This window comes from Piliocolobus tephrosceles, chromosome 6 (genome assembly GCF_002776525.5).
Source record: "Piliocolobus tephrosceles isolate RC106 chromosome 6, ASM277652v3, whole genome shotgun sequence".
NCBI classification, from domain to species: Eukaryota; Metazoa; Chordata; class Mammalia; order Primates; family Cercopithecidae; genus Piliocolobus; species Piliocolobus tephrosceles.
The window spans coordinates 115,001,759-115,018,237 of record NC_045439.1 but is presented as its reverse complement, the minus strand read 5'-3'; the positions used below and the strand labels follow the sequence as shown (position 1 = coordinate 115,018,237).

The following is a 16,479-nucleotide window of genomic DNA, read 5'->3' as shown; positions in this document are numbered from 1 at the left end:
GACATGCAACCACAAAGGAATAGTGTTGTGTATATATATAAAGGATTACACAATCAGGAAGAAAACAATTTTTTTTTTTTTTTTTTTTTGAGACGGAGTCTTGCTCTGTCGCCCAGGCTGGAGTGCAGTGGCCAGATCTCAGCTCACCGCAAGCTCCGCCTCCCGGGTTTACGCCATTCTCCTGCCTCAGCCTCCCGAGTAGCTGGGACTACAGGCGCCCGCCACCTTGCCCAGCTAGTTTTTTGTATTTTTCAGTGGAGACGGGGTTTCACCGGGTTAGCCAGGATGGTCTCAATCTCCTGACCTTGTGATCCGCCCGCCTCAGCCTCCCGAAGTGCTGGGATTACAGGCTTGAGCCACTGCGCCCGGCCGAAAACAACTGTTATAAATGAATTTCTGATGCTGCAAAAGAAACAGCACTCGGATATAATTTCAGTTTCCTCAGCAAGGTAATTAACTTTTGCAAAAGGGTGTCACTCGTGCCCATTAAGATCGCAAGTGCACACGGAACAAAGAAGACAAGGGGGTTTTTATATCCTTAATGCGATCTGTATCTCTGTGTTCTTCCCCCATGGGCTGGGGTCGGACTGTATAATCTGAGCGGACCCGACTGGCTACCCGACTTGTAAATATTTTTCTAAATATGGAAGGGAGGGGGACGTGAGGTCCAGTGGTGGAGCAACTGGGACGTGAAGTTTTGGAACAAAGGGTACAGGTAACCAAAGGAACAGATGTGAGTTATCAATTAAAACTGAGGGGAAGGGGGTAGGGTGTTTACAGTAACTAGAGGCAAGGAGAAACAAGAAAGTTGAGTCTGAGAACAAAGGGTAAGGAAGTTAACAGGCTAAACCTTTTGAAGAAAAACTCAGAAAGATTCATTGTATCTTACAACAAAATAAATACCAAATAGCAGATGGGCAAAGATTATGACTAAATTATTTATGGAAGAAGCAACTTAAAGACTGTTAATCAAGGAAATAAGAAAATAAAACAATGAAATATTTCATAGCCATCAGATTGGCAAAAATTATTAAGTATGATAATACAGTGTGGAGAAATGAAAACAAGTTGCTGGTGGGTGTAGCCTTTCTTTTTTTTTTTTTTTGAGACAGAGTCTCACTCTTGTCACCTAGGCTGGAGTGCAGAGGCACGATCTCAGCTCATTGCAACCTCTGCCTCCCAAGTTCAAGCAATCCTCCTGCCTCAGCCTCCCGAATTGCAGGGATTACAGGCACGTGACACCACACTTGGCTAACTTTTGCATTTTTAGTAGAGACGGGGTTTCACTATGTTGGCCGTGCTGGTCTCGAACTCCTGACCTCAAGTGATCCGCCAACCTCAGCTTCCCGAACTGCTGGGATTACATAAGTTTGAGAACAGCCTGGCAACAAGGCAAAACCCCATCTCTGCAAAATATGCAAAAATTAGCTGGGCGTGGTGGTGTATACCTGTAGTACTTGCTACTTGGGAGGCTGAGGTGGGAGGATTGCCTGAACCCAGAAGGCAGAGATTGCAGTGACCCAAAATTGCACCAATGCACTCCAGCCTGGGAAACAAAGTAAGACCCTGTCACAAAAAAAAAAAAAGAAAATATGTTACTGTCACTCTAGGAATTATCTAAGTATTTTACCTCCTTACCTTCAGCAGGAAGTTGGGAGGCAAATTCTGAAGGCAAAGTTAAAAGAGCAAAATCCTGAAGTGCAGCAAGCCAGAGTCTGCTTAGCGTGCCAAGATCTGCATAGACTAAGTCAAGAAGTCCATCTGATGAACATGATCCATTTCTGACACTGTCCTCTAAACAGCTGGTAGTCTTCAGAGGTTGCCTGTGGTTTTTATGTCTTTGCACAGCAATTATGTAGACCTGTTAAACGTTAATTTAAAAACAGGAAATCTTTTATCTGCTGAAAAGGTACTATAAAATGTTTATATTTTCCTGAAGAGACAGACTTACCTTTGAGCATACTGGACTTGAAATGCACTGTGATATCAAGAAGGCCTGTCTGTGTAACTACACACAGAAAACTGGGGTAGAAAGAGTCAAAAATACTATCTTCAATGAGATGCATTAGGGATAACAAATATCCGGTAAATATGATGCCACTTCTCACATTTACAATCATAATACTATATCACGCCACTCTGTCTCACTAAGCCTGGTATGGCCTAATAATCCATCTTAACATACGGCTACAGGTAGCCATCTCTTAACTGAAATACTGAAAATATTTTCATTCAAACGTATCACTAAATCTCTACAAAGTGTACACAAATAGATTTAACATGGATTATAGAATGTTAAAGTATGCAACACAGTGTATAACATGCACTATTCCTTTATCTACAACTCTAAAATCCAAAAAGCTCTGAAAAAACCTAAGTTTTGGGCAAACTAACCTGGTGGCAAAACTGACGAACTTATGTGAGGCCATTTATATCTATATACACAAAACAGTATGAATATTCAAACATGAATGTGTCTGATTATAGATTCTATGGTATTGCCCTAGACTTCCCAGATATATATTGGTCAGTCATTATTTATCTTTACTGAAGAAATAATATGACGAGGTAACAGGCTTAAGCAAAAGCACAGAGATTTAGATCCAGTCTATTTTATTTTATTTTTATTTTTTTGAGAAGAAGTCTCACTCTGTCACCCAAGCTGGAGTGCAGTGGCGCCATCTCAGCTCACTACAACCTCCACCTCCCCAGTACAAGCAATTCTCCTGCCTCAGGCTCCCAAGTAGTGGGGATTACAGGTGTGCACCACCATGCCTGGCTGGTTTTTGTATTTTTTATTAGAGACTGCGTTTCACCATGTTGACCAGGCTGGTCTTGAACTCCTGACCTCATGTGATCTGCCTGCCTCAGTCTCCCAAAGTGCTGGGATTATAGGTGTGAGCCACCACGCCCAGGCTATTTTATTTGTTTTCTTATTTTTGAGATGGAGTTTCACTCTTGTTCCCCAAGCTGGGGTGCAATGGTGCGATCTCGGCTCACTGCAACCTCTGCCTCCCGGTTCAAGCAATTCTCCTGCCTCAGCCTCCCGAGTAGCTGGGATTACCGGCGTGCGCCACCATGCCCAGCTAATTTTTTTGTATTTTCAGTAGAAACGGGGTTTCACCATGTTAGCCAGGCTGGTCTCGAACTTCTGATCTCAGGTGATCTGCCCACCTCGGCCTCCCAAAGTGCTGGGATTACAGGTGTGCACCACTGTGCCTGGCCTATTTTATTTATTATTAAAATTTTATATAGAGATGGGGGTCTCAGTATGTTGTCCAGGCTGATCTCGAACTCCTGGCCTCAAGTAATCCTCTTGCCTTGGGCTCCTAAAGTGTTGGGATTACAAGCATGAGCCACTGCACCTGGCCAGACCCAGTTTATTGAATCTAGGCACAACTACTTCCTAATGAAGGTTGTGATAAATAATGACAAAAATAAAGATTCTACAACTTTCAGGTTTAAAATACCTCTACTGGAGGAAACCCTTTGTACATGTTGGTTAATCTCTTAGATGAAATCTGAGATTACATACCTTCATTAAAATGGTATGTGAACTGGGCCAGGCATGGTGGCTCATACTTGTAATCCCAGCACTTTAAGAGGCAGAGGAGAGTGGATCGTTTGAGGTCAGGAGTTCAGGACCAACCTGGCCAACACGGTGAAACCCCATCTCTACGAAAAATACAAAAATTAGCTGGGTGTGGTAGTGAATACCTGCAGTCCCAGCTACTTGGGAGGTTGAGACACGAGAATCGCTTGAACCTGGGAGATGGAGGTTGCAGTGAGCCAAGATTGCTCTAGCGCACCCCAGCCTCGTCAACAGAACAAGACTCTGTCTCCAAAAAAAATGATATGTGAACCAAGATTGGTCATGTTTGGTCACTGCTGAAGCTCGGTGATGGGTATATGTAGATTCATTATAAATAGTACTACGTCTACTTTTGTAAATGTTTAAACATTGCATAGTAAATTTAAAAATATAGTTTTCTTCTTTATTGGGAAAGTAAATAAGCATTTTACTGTAAGATTTCTTTATCCTTGGAAAATAAAATAACTACTACTTAGTATTTAAAAACCATTCTATGAAAGAGCATTAGAAAGCATTATATGCTACAGAGTTGAGAGAAGACCCAAATTTCCAAGAATTCAGGATTCAATAAAAGTTGACTTCCACTGACTACTGTAAAGTCTCTCTGGCTTATAAGTGGCACTGCTTAAAGTAGGAGATAATAGACTACGGAAGACTCTTTAAAATGCTTGACCAACATATTAACATATAAATACATCACGTGTTGGAATTGTTTTTAAACTTAAAAATGAACTTATTTGCAGTTCATTTTAAATAGTAAATTTCAGTTTATGGCCTAAGGTGTTTATTAACAACTTCTAAAATTCCAGTTATAAATTAAGAAATACCAACCTCTGCCCAGGCTTTAAGCACAGCTAAGATCTCCATGGTAGAAGCACTTTCATTATATAAGTGACTTAGAGCTTCTTTTCCAGCCTGTATTTTAGTTAACGATGAAACAAGCAACTGATGAACTCTTCGGAGATCATTAAGGTCACTTACAACTCCACTTGCTATCCAGGCACTGCAAACCTAGTTTTCAAGAAATTAAAAGTTATATTTTAAAATTATAAGTATCTCCCTTGGCTGGGCATGGTGGCTTATACCTGTAATCCCAGCACTTTGGGAGCTGAGGCAGGCAGACTGCTTGAGCTCAGGAGTCTGAGACAAGCCTGGGCAACATGGCATAACTCTGTCTAAAAGAAAATACAAAAATCAGCTGGACATGGTAATGTGCACCTGTAGTACTAGCTACTCAGAAGGCTAGGGCAGGAGGACTGCATGAGCCCATGAGTTTGAGGACACAGTGAGCTAGGATTGAGCCACTACACTCTAGACCTCTAGACTCGCTGGCAGAGTGAGACCCCATCTCTTAAAACAAAGAAAACAAAAAAACCCATCTCTTAAAAAAAAATCTCCCTTGTGAGTTCAGCAGAGCTCACTCACATCTCAAGAATCTAGTCACTGAGACTATATTGCTATTGCTTTCAAGCAATCCTGTGGAAGGAGGCTGATAATGATAGTCAAAAGCCAGCATTTCCAAAGGGAACGAAGTCTAAGGTTGAAGCAAGGAAATCAGTGCTAATGAGCATATAAATTGAACAGTTCTAGATGTATTAATATGGAGAAATGAAGCTATGAAATCATAAAACCCCAACAAAATTTTTGATTGTTTTGAAGACAGTGTATTTGTAATCTTAAAAACAAAACATCATTAATTCTACAATGCAAAACACTTGGTCCAGGTGCCATGATATTGCTCTCTCTTTTTTTGGGATAGGATCTTGCTCTGTATCCCAGGCTGGAATGCAGGGTTTCCATCACAGCTCCTACAGCCTTGACCTCCACGGCCCAGGGTATCCTCCCACCTCAGCCTCCTGAGTAGCCAGGACCACAGGCACATACCATCACGCCTGGCTAATTTTTTATTTTTTATAGAGAAAGGGTCTCCCTACGTTGCCCAGGCTGGTCTCAAACTCCTGAGCTCAAGTGAGCCACTTGCCTTGGCCGCCCAAAGGGCTGGGATTATAGGAATGAGTCACTGTGTCCAGCTGATATTTCTCTTTTTCTAAGGACAATTTATTTTTCCTCTTCTGTGTATTTATTTAGTTATTATCTCATCTCACAAACTATTTCAAGTGGCTTACAGCAGGAACACACATAATAAAGTTACAATAAATTAGAGATTCATACAACATTTAACATAGTTCTCTGAATAGTAAAAGCACTCAACTATTTCCCAAGTACAATTAAATAAAAGTTGAAAGAACTGACTAAAATTAGTTTTTCCCACTATGTTTATAATTAATTTATTCATGTCAGTCCTGCTTGTAATTAGTTCAGGTCATTCCGGGCTAGATTTTTTTTTTTTTTTGAGATGGAGTCTCCCTCTGTCGCTCAGGCTGGAGTGCAGTGGCATGATCTCAGCTCACTGCAGCCTTCGCCTCCCAGGTTCAGGTGATCCTCCCACCTCAGCCTCCTGAGCAGCTGGGACAATAGGTACCTGCCACCACGCCTGGCTCATTTTTTTGTACTTTTAGTAGACAGGGTTTCACCATGTTGGCCAGGCTGGCCTCTAACTCCTGACCTCAAGTGATCCACCTGCCTTGGCCTCCCAAAGTGCTGGGATTACAGGCGTGAGCCACTGTACCTGGCCTAGGGCTGGATATTAAGTGTTTGACAACGCAGTCTCAGAAAAGCAATGGTTTAAAATTGTATATTATATGGCTCTTAGGTATATGAAAAAGTGCTCAATCTCACTTGAAATACAAATCTAAACTATCTCGAGATAGTCTTTTATTGTCTCGAACAGACAAAAATCTAAAAGTTTGATGACTCACAATGTCGCTAGGACTGTTAAAACAGGTACTTGTATAACATTGTTGGTGGAAATTTAAATGGTAAACACCTCTAATATCCATCAATTATTAATTATTCATCCATTCAATTTTGGGGGAATCCATCAATTCAATTTTGGGGGATTTATCTCACAGATATGCTTACACCCAATGAAATGACCTATGCACAAGGTCACTCATACAGCACTATTCTAATAGCAAAAGACAAAAAACCCAGTGTCCGTCAATATGGAACTGGTTAAAAAAACTGTAACATATCTATATAGTGGACTATCGTGCAGTTATCAAAAAGGAAGAGTAAGTTCTCTACATTTAAGAAGAAAAGTGTAAGCTGTGATTGATGGTAAGACATCTATAAAGAAAAAACATTGGTAAAAAATACTAACTGGAGGATTGCGTCCCAAGATTATTTCTTAAGCTTCATCTTTTAACCATTTACCTGACATGCTTTAGCAGTGACATCAGGTGGTGTCTCTGAAGTGAAGGCTGGTCTAAGTGCTGCTCCTACCTGGAAAGAAATTACATGACATATCAAACATCAATAAGTAAGACAGCACAAGTTTTCCCTCTTTTTAATGCTATTTTAAAATTATTTATTTATAACAGGTATTATGGACAGCTGTTGTTTTGTCTACCCAGCATATCTTCCCCTGTTTTTAGATAACAACATCCCAATTTTTCCTTTGGGGAATGGTCTTCTCTTCCCAACTCTTTTTTTTTGTTTTGAGACAGAGTTTTGCCCTGTCGCCCAGGCAGGCTGGAGTGCAGTGGCATAATCTCGGCTCACTGCAACCTCCGCCTCCCAGGTTCAAGTGATTCTCTTGCCTCAGCTTCCCAAGTAGCTGGGATTACAGATGCAAGCCACCACAACCAGCTAATTTTGTATTTTTAGTAGAGACGGGTTTCACTATGTTGGCCAGGCTGGTTGGTCTCCAACTCCTGACCTTAAGTGATCCACCTGCCTTCTCCCAAAGTGCTGGGATTACAGGTGTGAGCCACCGTGCCCGGCCTCTCCCTCTTAATCCATATTGTTGGTTTGGAGCTGACAGCATTGCCTGGCTCCAGGGACTCATGCTGGGATACTGAAGGCTCTCAAGATTTTCACTGGGAGTACTGGGAAAGAAGCACTGTATCTTTCTGAGGCCCTGGGTAGGCTAAGAAAGCCATCTTGATTTCACTTGGAGAGAATAAACCTGAAAATAAGGCCACTGTGGAAGAAAGCAGAGACAACTAAGAGAGTCCTATAATAATTTTCCTTTTCTGCTTGAGTTCTAATTGTATTTCTAGCACTTGCAATTGTGAGAGGGCTAAAAATATAACAGAGCTCCTCTTAATTAAGTTGAATTATAATATTTTATCTAATATAATAGTTTTTCTTTCTTTTTTTTTTTTTTTTTTTTTTTGAGACAAAGTCTTGCTCTTGTCCCTCAGGCTGCAGTGCAATGGCACCATCTCAGCTCACTGCAATCTCTGCCTTCTGGGTTCAAGTGATTCTCCTGCCTCAGCCTCCGGAGTAGCTGGCATTACACCAGCCTGCCACTACACCTAGCTCATTCTTGTATTTTTAGTAGAGATGGGGTTTCACCACGTTGGCCAGGCTGGTCTGGAACTCCTGATCTCAGGTGATCCACCCGCCTCGGCCTCCCAAGGTGCTGGGATTACAGGTGTAAGCCACTGCGCCTGGCCTCTAACATGATAGTTCCAAGTAACTTTAATCCCTTCATTTTGCTTTGTCTCTAAGCATATGTTGGTATTAGCTGAACAAAGTGAAAAAGACCACTAATCAACTGATGAACTGCTCTGGACTCCCTAACTGCTAGCCATCAGAAGTTGCTTCTGAATAATAGAGAGATCTCCTTGGATGATTGCTGTTAAAGGATTACAAGACAGCTGATGATTTTGTTATCTTCCTTGTTCTTCCTAAATTGTTCAATGGACCAGTCAAATAACCAGTTAAAAAGATTACAAAACCAGTAATAGAAATCTGAATCCTTGGGCTGGGCCTAGTGGCTCATGCCTGTAGTCCCAGCACACTGGAGGTGGAGGCAGACAGATCACTTCAGTCCAAGAGTTTGAGACCAGCTTGGGCAACATGGTAAAACTCTGTCTTTACAAAAAAAATACAAAAATTAGCCGAGCATGGTGGCGTGTGGCTGTAGTTACAGTTACTTGAGGTTTCAGTGAGCCAAAATCATGCCACTGCACTCCAGCCTGGGCAACAGGGTAAAACCTTGTCTCAAAAACAACAACAACAAAAACCTCACAGACATCTGAATGATTTCCTAAGTCTAGAAAATAAATGAAGGAGTTTATATATATCATGAAAATTAACCTTTATTTATTTATTTAGAGAAATGCTGTGTTTAATGGTAAAGCTTAGCACACCCCAGCACCAGGAATGGTGTGAAGTTGCAGCTGCAAGCACAGGCAGGTGACCCCCACGGAGCCTAACATGGTGAAGAAGATGAAGAAGGAGACCATAAAACAGAAGAGAAGAGCCCCATGGCCTCAGACAGGGCAAAGCCCAGAATGGCATAGGAGAAGAGTTGCTGCTTGAGAGACAGGTTCCTGGCATAGCCAATAATCAAGATGCCAAACACCACTCCAATGCCAGCCCCTGAACCAGCCACACCAACTGCAGCTGACCCAGCACCAATAAACTTGGCTGCTGTGTCACTGTCCTGGGAGACAACACTGGCCTGGAACTCCTGTCTGGCACCTGGAGCGGGGAGCTGCTGTAGGAAGGCTGTTTAGATGAATTTTCTGGGCTATTCAAGAAGGAGGCAGACACAGGCCTGATTAGACCCCTGGTACAGCAGCAGATCAGAGCTGGAGAAATGAGTAGTACCCTGGTGGTCTGCATTTTTTCAGTCTCCCAGCTTTAGCCCTTGGTCTCAGTGTTCAGCTTCCCCTACTCCGAAAATTAACCTTTAAAGTTATAAAACACTCAATTTTTTTTTGTTTTTGTTTTCTTTAATAGGGCCGTTTCTTCCCCCTCCGTGGAGATGGGGGTCTCCCTATGATGTCCAGACTGGACTTGAACTTCTGGGCTCAAGTGATCTTCCTGCCTCAGCCTTCTAAGGAGCTGGGACTATAGGCATACTACCGTGCCCAAAAGACATGTTTCATGTACTTTGCTTTTACTTGAAGCTTTATAAAATATTAACTGAAAGATTTCTTCTTCAAACACATGTACTTTCTATATATGGATTATACTGGTGATATGTTAGCAGAGATACATACTCATTTATGAAGTGATATCCCAATTCAGTTCATAGACAGATCTTTCCTCCTTTCTTTCTTCCCTCTCTCCCTCTCTTCCTTTTTCTTTCCCCCTTTCTTCTTCTTCTTCTATTTTTTAACTTTTCTATCCTCAGACAGTTTCAGACTTTTTTTGAGACAGGGTCTGGATCTGTCACCCAGGCTAGAGTGCAGTGGTACAATCTCAGCTCACTGCAACCTCCGTCTCCCAGGCTCAAGTGATTCTCCCACCTCAGCCTGAGACTACCAGTGCACACCACCATGCCAGCTAGTTTCGTATTTTTGGTAGAGATGGGGTTTCATCATGCTGCCCGGTCTTGAACTCCTAGGCTCAAAGCTACCTACCCGCTTCGGCCTCCTAAAGTGCTGGGATTACAGGCGTGAGCCACCGTGCCTGGCCTCATAGACTTTTTATCTGTGTATTTAATAATAAAATTCTCTAACAGAAAGTGCTTACATTGGCTTGATACTGTTCCAGAATCACATGACCTGGAAACTCTGGTTCTGGAACAGTTGCAAATCGCCGAATAACAACTAACAGCATTTCAAGGCCAGAAAGACGGAGCTGGTCACTGTGATCTGTGGCAGCCATAAAAGCCATGCGAATTAAGTCAGCAAGATGCAGCACCAAAAAGTCATCTATAAGATTAAAAAACATATCGGGAGAAAAAAAGATTAGAAAATATCAAAAAAATGTGCTGGAACTAAGACTTACATTAAGTGATAATTTTTCCTCCTTTAATTTTATAACCTAGACTTTAAGTACCTCTGACTTGAAATACTGTTTTTACTGTTTGTTAAATAGAGACTTTAAAGCTGGATTTAATGGACACTGTAAATACACACAAAAAAACGGTCCCAAAGCTAGTAAGTATTTATAGCTACTCAGGGCAGAATTAGCATTTTTTAAGAGTCCTAATAGTATCTTCAATAAAATTTTGTTCAGATTTTATGATAAAAGTACATTAGTTGGTACAGAGGAGACTTTGGGCTTTGATTAATTAAGCAGAAATTTATTCTCTTTATGTCAAGTTGAAGCTAAGACGTAAAGTTCCTTTTAAAAAAAGTTGTATGTGGCTCTTTATATGAACTACAATATCTTATTTTTACATATATTGCCAAATATACAAATGATGGGAGTATAAAAAACATTTCTAGCTGCAGAAATGATAAATGGGAATTTAATTCCTACAACACATTGTTTGGTATAATATATCTCCTGTGGAGAGATATAAGAAAATCATTTAACAGAAGAAATCAACATATCTTAGTAAATGCCAACTACAACTTTAACTGAGAGCACAGGAATCAGTAAGTATAGCATGTACATTTTGCAACTGTAAGTATCTAGCACAGTGCTCTTCACAAGAGACTCAATAAATGTATACTTAAAAAATAATTAAACCAGAGATACCTAATTCATACTCAGACTGGCAACAGCAACATTTTGCTTTGAAATTCTTTTGTCTGGTAAAGAACACTTCTAAGGAATTTAGAAATATGCACTGTGGATAGGTGTGGTGGCTAATGCCTATAATCCCAGCACTTTGGGAGGCTGAGGTAGGAGAGTCACTTAAGCCCAGAAGTTTGAGACCAGCCCAGGAAACATAATAAGATCTCATTTCTAAAGAAAAATTAAAAAATTAGATGGGGATGGTGGTATATGCCTATTGTCCCAGTTACTCGGGAGGCTGGGGTGGGAGGATTGCTTGAGCCCGGAAGATTGAGGTTACAGTGAGCTGTGATCATGCCATTGCACTCCAGCCTGGATGACAGAGCGAGATGCTGTCTCAAAAAAAAAAAAAAAAAAAAAAGAACAAATATATATGGTATCTTTGAACATATTAGCTTAAGTGAATTTAAAAAATCAAACCATAAAGACAAACATAAATAGGTAAAAATAATACAGTTGAACAGTAAGAGGTGATTAAAATGGTCTTACAATCAGGTTTACTTAACATTGAGAAAAGTTCAAATGTTTTCTAGTTATAACAGATTATAATATCTATGATATTAAAATAATCTATAAGCAAAAACTGGCCCAAGTTACAAACCAGGAAATAATTTTTGAGAACTAGTAAATGTTCATACTAATTCCCAAGAACCAATTATTTTCTATAAACTTAATGCATTGCACATGCTCATTAAAGTGAATACCAATATAAGAAGCTTAACCATTAAAAACATATTTAAACATGAAGTGATGTGATCACAGCTCACTATAAGCTCAAACTCCTGAGCTCAAGTGATCCTCCTGCCTCAGCCTCCCGAGTAGCTGGAACTATCAGCACATGCCACCATGCCCCACTAATTAAAAAAATTTTTTTAATAGAGACAACATTTCATTATTGCCCAGGCTGGTTTCAAACTCCTGGGCTCAAGTGATCCTCCTGCCTCAGCCTCTCAAAGTGTTGGGATTATAGGTATGAGCCATTGTGTCTGGCTAGTTTCATTTTTAAAATAATAAAACCATAAGCAGACAGCATTTTTACACATATCATTTGGTCTTTTCATCACTATGTCACTTACTTCTTGAATCTTTTTTTTTCATTTCTTGTGCTAAAGCAATGTCAAAATGTGCACTGCTAGCACTCTCACATTGGTTAATTATCCTACAGACACACTCAGCAGCAAAGACTCTAGTAGCCCATCGAGGATTGGTAAAAGGATGGGATTTTTCGTCGTGTCTGGTGGTCAGGACTGAGGCATCATCCCCTTTATCTCCTTCTTCTTCTTGCATTGTATCCACACAAGTTATAGCTGTACAATCTTTTATTAAAGGAGAACATATGTAATTATAATCAACTGAAAGATATATATATCAAAAGGAACACAAAAATGACTCCAAATTCAGAGTAGAATTCCTCAATTATCAATTGCTACTGATCAATCATCTTTTTAATAACATCAAATAATTAGGTCTAATAACTACAGACAACTACAGTTGTCTAAAGGAGACTGTAACAACTGTTCCAGGTCAAAATGACGAAGCTGTCAAATTATACTCAAAGTAAAAAACAAACACAATAGTAGATACTGAAATAATTATCAATCCCCTGCAGGTAGATGGATGTACTTAAGGAGACTCAAAATTCTCTAGAAGGGCGTGTGGGTGGGATACACTAGGAAGGCTGTTTTAACACTGGAGCCTTGCATGGATTTCAGGAGGTTCCTGAATCCACTGAAATTGTCTGAAAATATTTTTCTTAGGATAGACTCATTGCTATCATTACAGTATCAAAATTGTACTGATAGCTGGAGTCACCGAGTAGTGAATTATCTCCTCTACTTATTAACTGTTAAATTTACAAACTGTTTAACAACTGAAAATGGAACTAATGCTATGAAACAAACCAAACTGGTTTTCTTGCATTATCCTGTATGTCAATATTTTTTTACATGTTAGAATACCAAAGATGTCACAAATAAAGTTATGGTCAAGTTAACAGAGACTGGAAGGTGTTTTCCTGAGAACGTATGGAGCCAAACCACAGAAGATGAAGAATTAATGGTAAGATAAAATTGAGCGAGCTCAGGGAGTATGAATGCAAAGTTTAAAAAAGATAAGTGAGACACCAGAAAAATGTAACCAGTCTATCTATGCACACACATATTTTCTTTCTCTTTTTTTTGAGACAAGATCTTGCTCTGTTATACAATCATGGCTCACTGCACCCTCGAACACCTGGGCTCAGGCGACATTTTCTTTTAAAGAAGTCCTTGCAATTTCTTGAGTAGTGGGGAACAGAAGAGGAAATTAGAAAAATAAAATATGTATAGCGTAATAGTTGAAACAGCCAGTGTAAATTATTGGAAGAGGGACCAATAAGAATGAAGATAGACAGAGGAGAGAATACAAAACATTCCAGGAATTTGATTTTAACTTTTCTCCTATCACACAATTCAGACAAGAGAGCTACATTAAATTCTAAGGCTTGGGCAACTGAGTTGGGAGCACTGAAGTATAGTGGAAAGCTTGCGGATTTTAAACGTTATGTAGGTGCAGGACTGAATCTGTCTTATGTCCTCAGGCAGGTTACCTCTCCAGGCCTGTTTTCTCTCCTATAAAACAGAATAAAATTGCCTATGCATAGGATGGGTTAAAGGCTTAAATCAGATAAATTATGTACAGTTCTTAGAAAAGAACTGGTTTTTCTCTTCTTTCTTCGTCTCATTTATTTTCTCTCTTATCCCAAGGATACGAATTTTAAATATTCAAATATACTTTCTCATAAACAATTATCTTGTATTACTAAAGACATTAGGGTAATAACACTGTTTTCTAATACTACTTGAAATTAACATTATTGTATGTAGTGAAACTGGCTTGCTCAAAATGTCTTAACTTTGTGTAATTTTCTCTTATGGTGAGTAAGTAATTTCATATGGTGCGAGGGGTGGGGTGGGTATGTATGAATGTATGTATGTATGTAGAGACAGGGTTTCACTTTATTGCCCAGGCTGGAGTGCAGTGGTATGATCTTGGCTCACTGCAACCTCTGCCTCTTGGGCTCAAGCAATCCTCCCATCTTAGCTTCCTGCGTAGCTGGGACTACAGGCATGAACCACCAGGCCCAGCTAATTAAAAAAAAAATTTTTTTTTTGTAGAGATGGTGTTTTTCCCACGTTGCCCAGGGTGGTCTCAAACTCCTGGACTTGAGCAATCTGTCTGCCTCAGCCTCCCAAAGTGCTGGAATTACAGGGGTAAGCCACACACCTGTTCTCAAATATTTATTGCATGTATGAAAAGAAATGATGGGGACAATATAAATCAAGTCACACCTTTTAGAGCATAAATAACTCTACTTTTTAGTTTGCTTTATATAGGAAAGTCATCTAAGATGGCCAAAGGGAAAAAGCAGGTTTAAGTATTGGATTTATATTGTTCAAATTAAAGAGAATTCTAAAACACTAGAAATACAATCTTCATTTGAAGAAAAGCAACAATCAGACAATCAGAATCCAGCTAGACAAGTCTGATGAATTCTCAGTGGTAAACAATTTTATGTGAAGTTTTAAATTTCAATTTTATTATTTTAACTGATAATGACCAATACTTACCAGCTGATGCAGCAAGTACATCTTTACAAAGTTTTAACCACAGGGAGAGTTTTTCCACTGCCATAGATGTAAGCATGTAATTTAAAGTCTCTTTGATATCATGGCATAATCTCTCATCTGTCTCTTTGTCTAGTAAGATCAATAATGCCCCCTCAAGGCCGACTTCTCTGATGTTAGCATCTGACAAGAAGAAAATCAACTATCTAAGTAATACAGAAAACAAAACTACTACATCAGAAGCTCACACATTCAGTAGTTATTCAAATACTAGATGAAAATATATCTTAAAGAACTAGCCCAAATACTGTGCTTTAATCTACTGAGATCCATTTTAGTTCACACTTGAATTTTGGGATTATTTATGACCCTATATAGCTGTAATTTATGTAATGTCATTGAAAAAAGTATTAATATGTTATTATTAATATGTTTTCTTAATCAGGTCAAAAGTTTTACCCAATAAGTGTCCAATACTTACAAAACTTTTTTTTAAATTTGAGATGGAGTTTCGCTCTTGTTGCCCAGACTGGAGTGCAATGGCATGATCTCGGCTCACTGCGACCTCTGCCTCCCAGGTTCAAGCGGTTCTCCTGCCTCAGCCTCCCTAGTAGCTAGAATTACAGGCACTTGCCACCACACCCAGCTAATTTTTTGTATTTTTACTAGAGATGGGGTTTCACTACATTGCCCAGGCTAGTCTTGAACTCCTGACCTCAGGTGATCCAACTGTCTCAGCATCCCAAAGGGCTGGGATTAGAGGTCTGAGCCACTGCACCCAGCTCAATACTTATAAATTTTATTCAGTGCTTATTTATTTATTTTTTCCTTTTGAGACAGAGTCTCACTCTGTCACTCAGGATGGAGTGAAGTGGTGTGATCTCGGCTTACTGCAACCTCCGCCTCCCAGGTTGAAGCAGTTCTCTTGTCTCAGCCTCCCGAACAGCTGGGACTACAGGCGCCCACTACCATACCCTGCTAATTTTTGTATTTTTAGTAGAGACGGGTTTCACCAGTGGTCAGGCTGGTCTTGAACTCCTGACCTCAGGTGATCCGCATACCCAGGCCTCCCAAAGTGCTAGGATTACAGGCATGAGCCACCACGGCTGGCCCAGTATAATTATTTTCTAACTTTAAATAAACATAATTAAGTTTTCCTTATTCTGGTATAAAGCTTTAAAATATATTAATGTGAGAGTAAAGCCCAAACAGAAAACAACCACTATATGGAAAACACTGTTTAATTACTACAACTAAGCTATTGGGACTACTGAATAAACAATATTGTATACATATCAATAATGTATACATATCAGTATACAATATTCTTACTACAAAGCAATACCTCAAAGGGGAAATACAAGCCTTGATCTAGCATCTACTATTACCTTTAATTCTGAAAATGCAATACGGACAAATACATTTTCTCTTGAAGAGTTAACTCATCTAGCATTTATGAAAGTATGTAGATTTGAAGGCCGGGCGCGGTGGCTCAAGTCTGTAATCCCAGCACTTTGGGAGGCCGAGACGGGCGAATCACGAGGTCAGGAGATCGAGACCATCCTGGCTAACACGGTGAAACCCCGTCTCCACTAAAAAATACAAAAAACTAGCCGGGCGAGGTGGTGGGCTCCTGTAGTCCCAGCTACTCGGAGGCTGAGGCAGGAGAATGGCGTAAACCCGGGAGGCGGAGCTTGCAGTGAGCTGAGAACTAGCCACTGCACTCCAGCC

At 40.1% G+C, this 16,479-nt stretch overlaps 1 protein-coding gene and 1 pseudogene across 14 annotated transcripts in view; both read right to left on the bottom strand.

Moving 5' to 3' along the window:
- Positions 1-16,479, bottom strand: part of HEATR5A (HEAT repeat containing 5A) — a 124,290-nt gene that overhangs the window by 21,336 nt on the left and 86,475 nt on the right. For 13 of the 14 annotated variants that reach the window (XR_002734763.2, XM_023227339.2, XM_023227347.2 and 10 more), the window contains exons 23-28: positions 14,752-14,931; positions 12,220-12,459; positions 10,148-10,329; positions 6,869-6,937; positions 4,424-4,603; positions 1,639-1,861 (exon numbers count right to left, since the gene is read on the bottom strand). Coding sequence is in view for 13 of the 14 variants with exons in the window: in XM_023227339.2 (XP_023083107.1) it covers positions 1,639-1,861; positions 4,424-4,603; positions 6,869-6,937; positions 10,148-10,329; positions 12,220-12,459; positions 14,752-14,931 (1,074 nt within the window). In the remaining variant the exon portion in view is untranslated. The remainder of the gene's footprint in view (positions 1-1,638; positions 1,862-4,423; positions 4,604-6,868; positions 6,938-10,147; positions 10,330-12,219; positions 12,460-14,751; positions 14,932-16,479) is intronic. The other variant, XM_023227346.2, reaches the window with a different exon arrangement.
- On the bottom strand, positions 8,806-9,769 carry LOC111552890 (annotated as a pseudogene).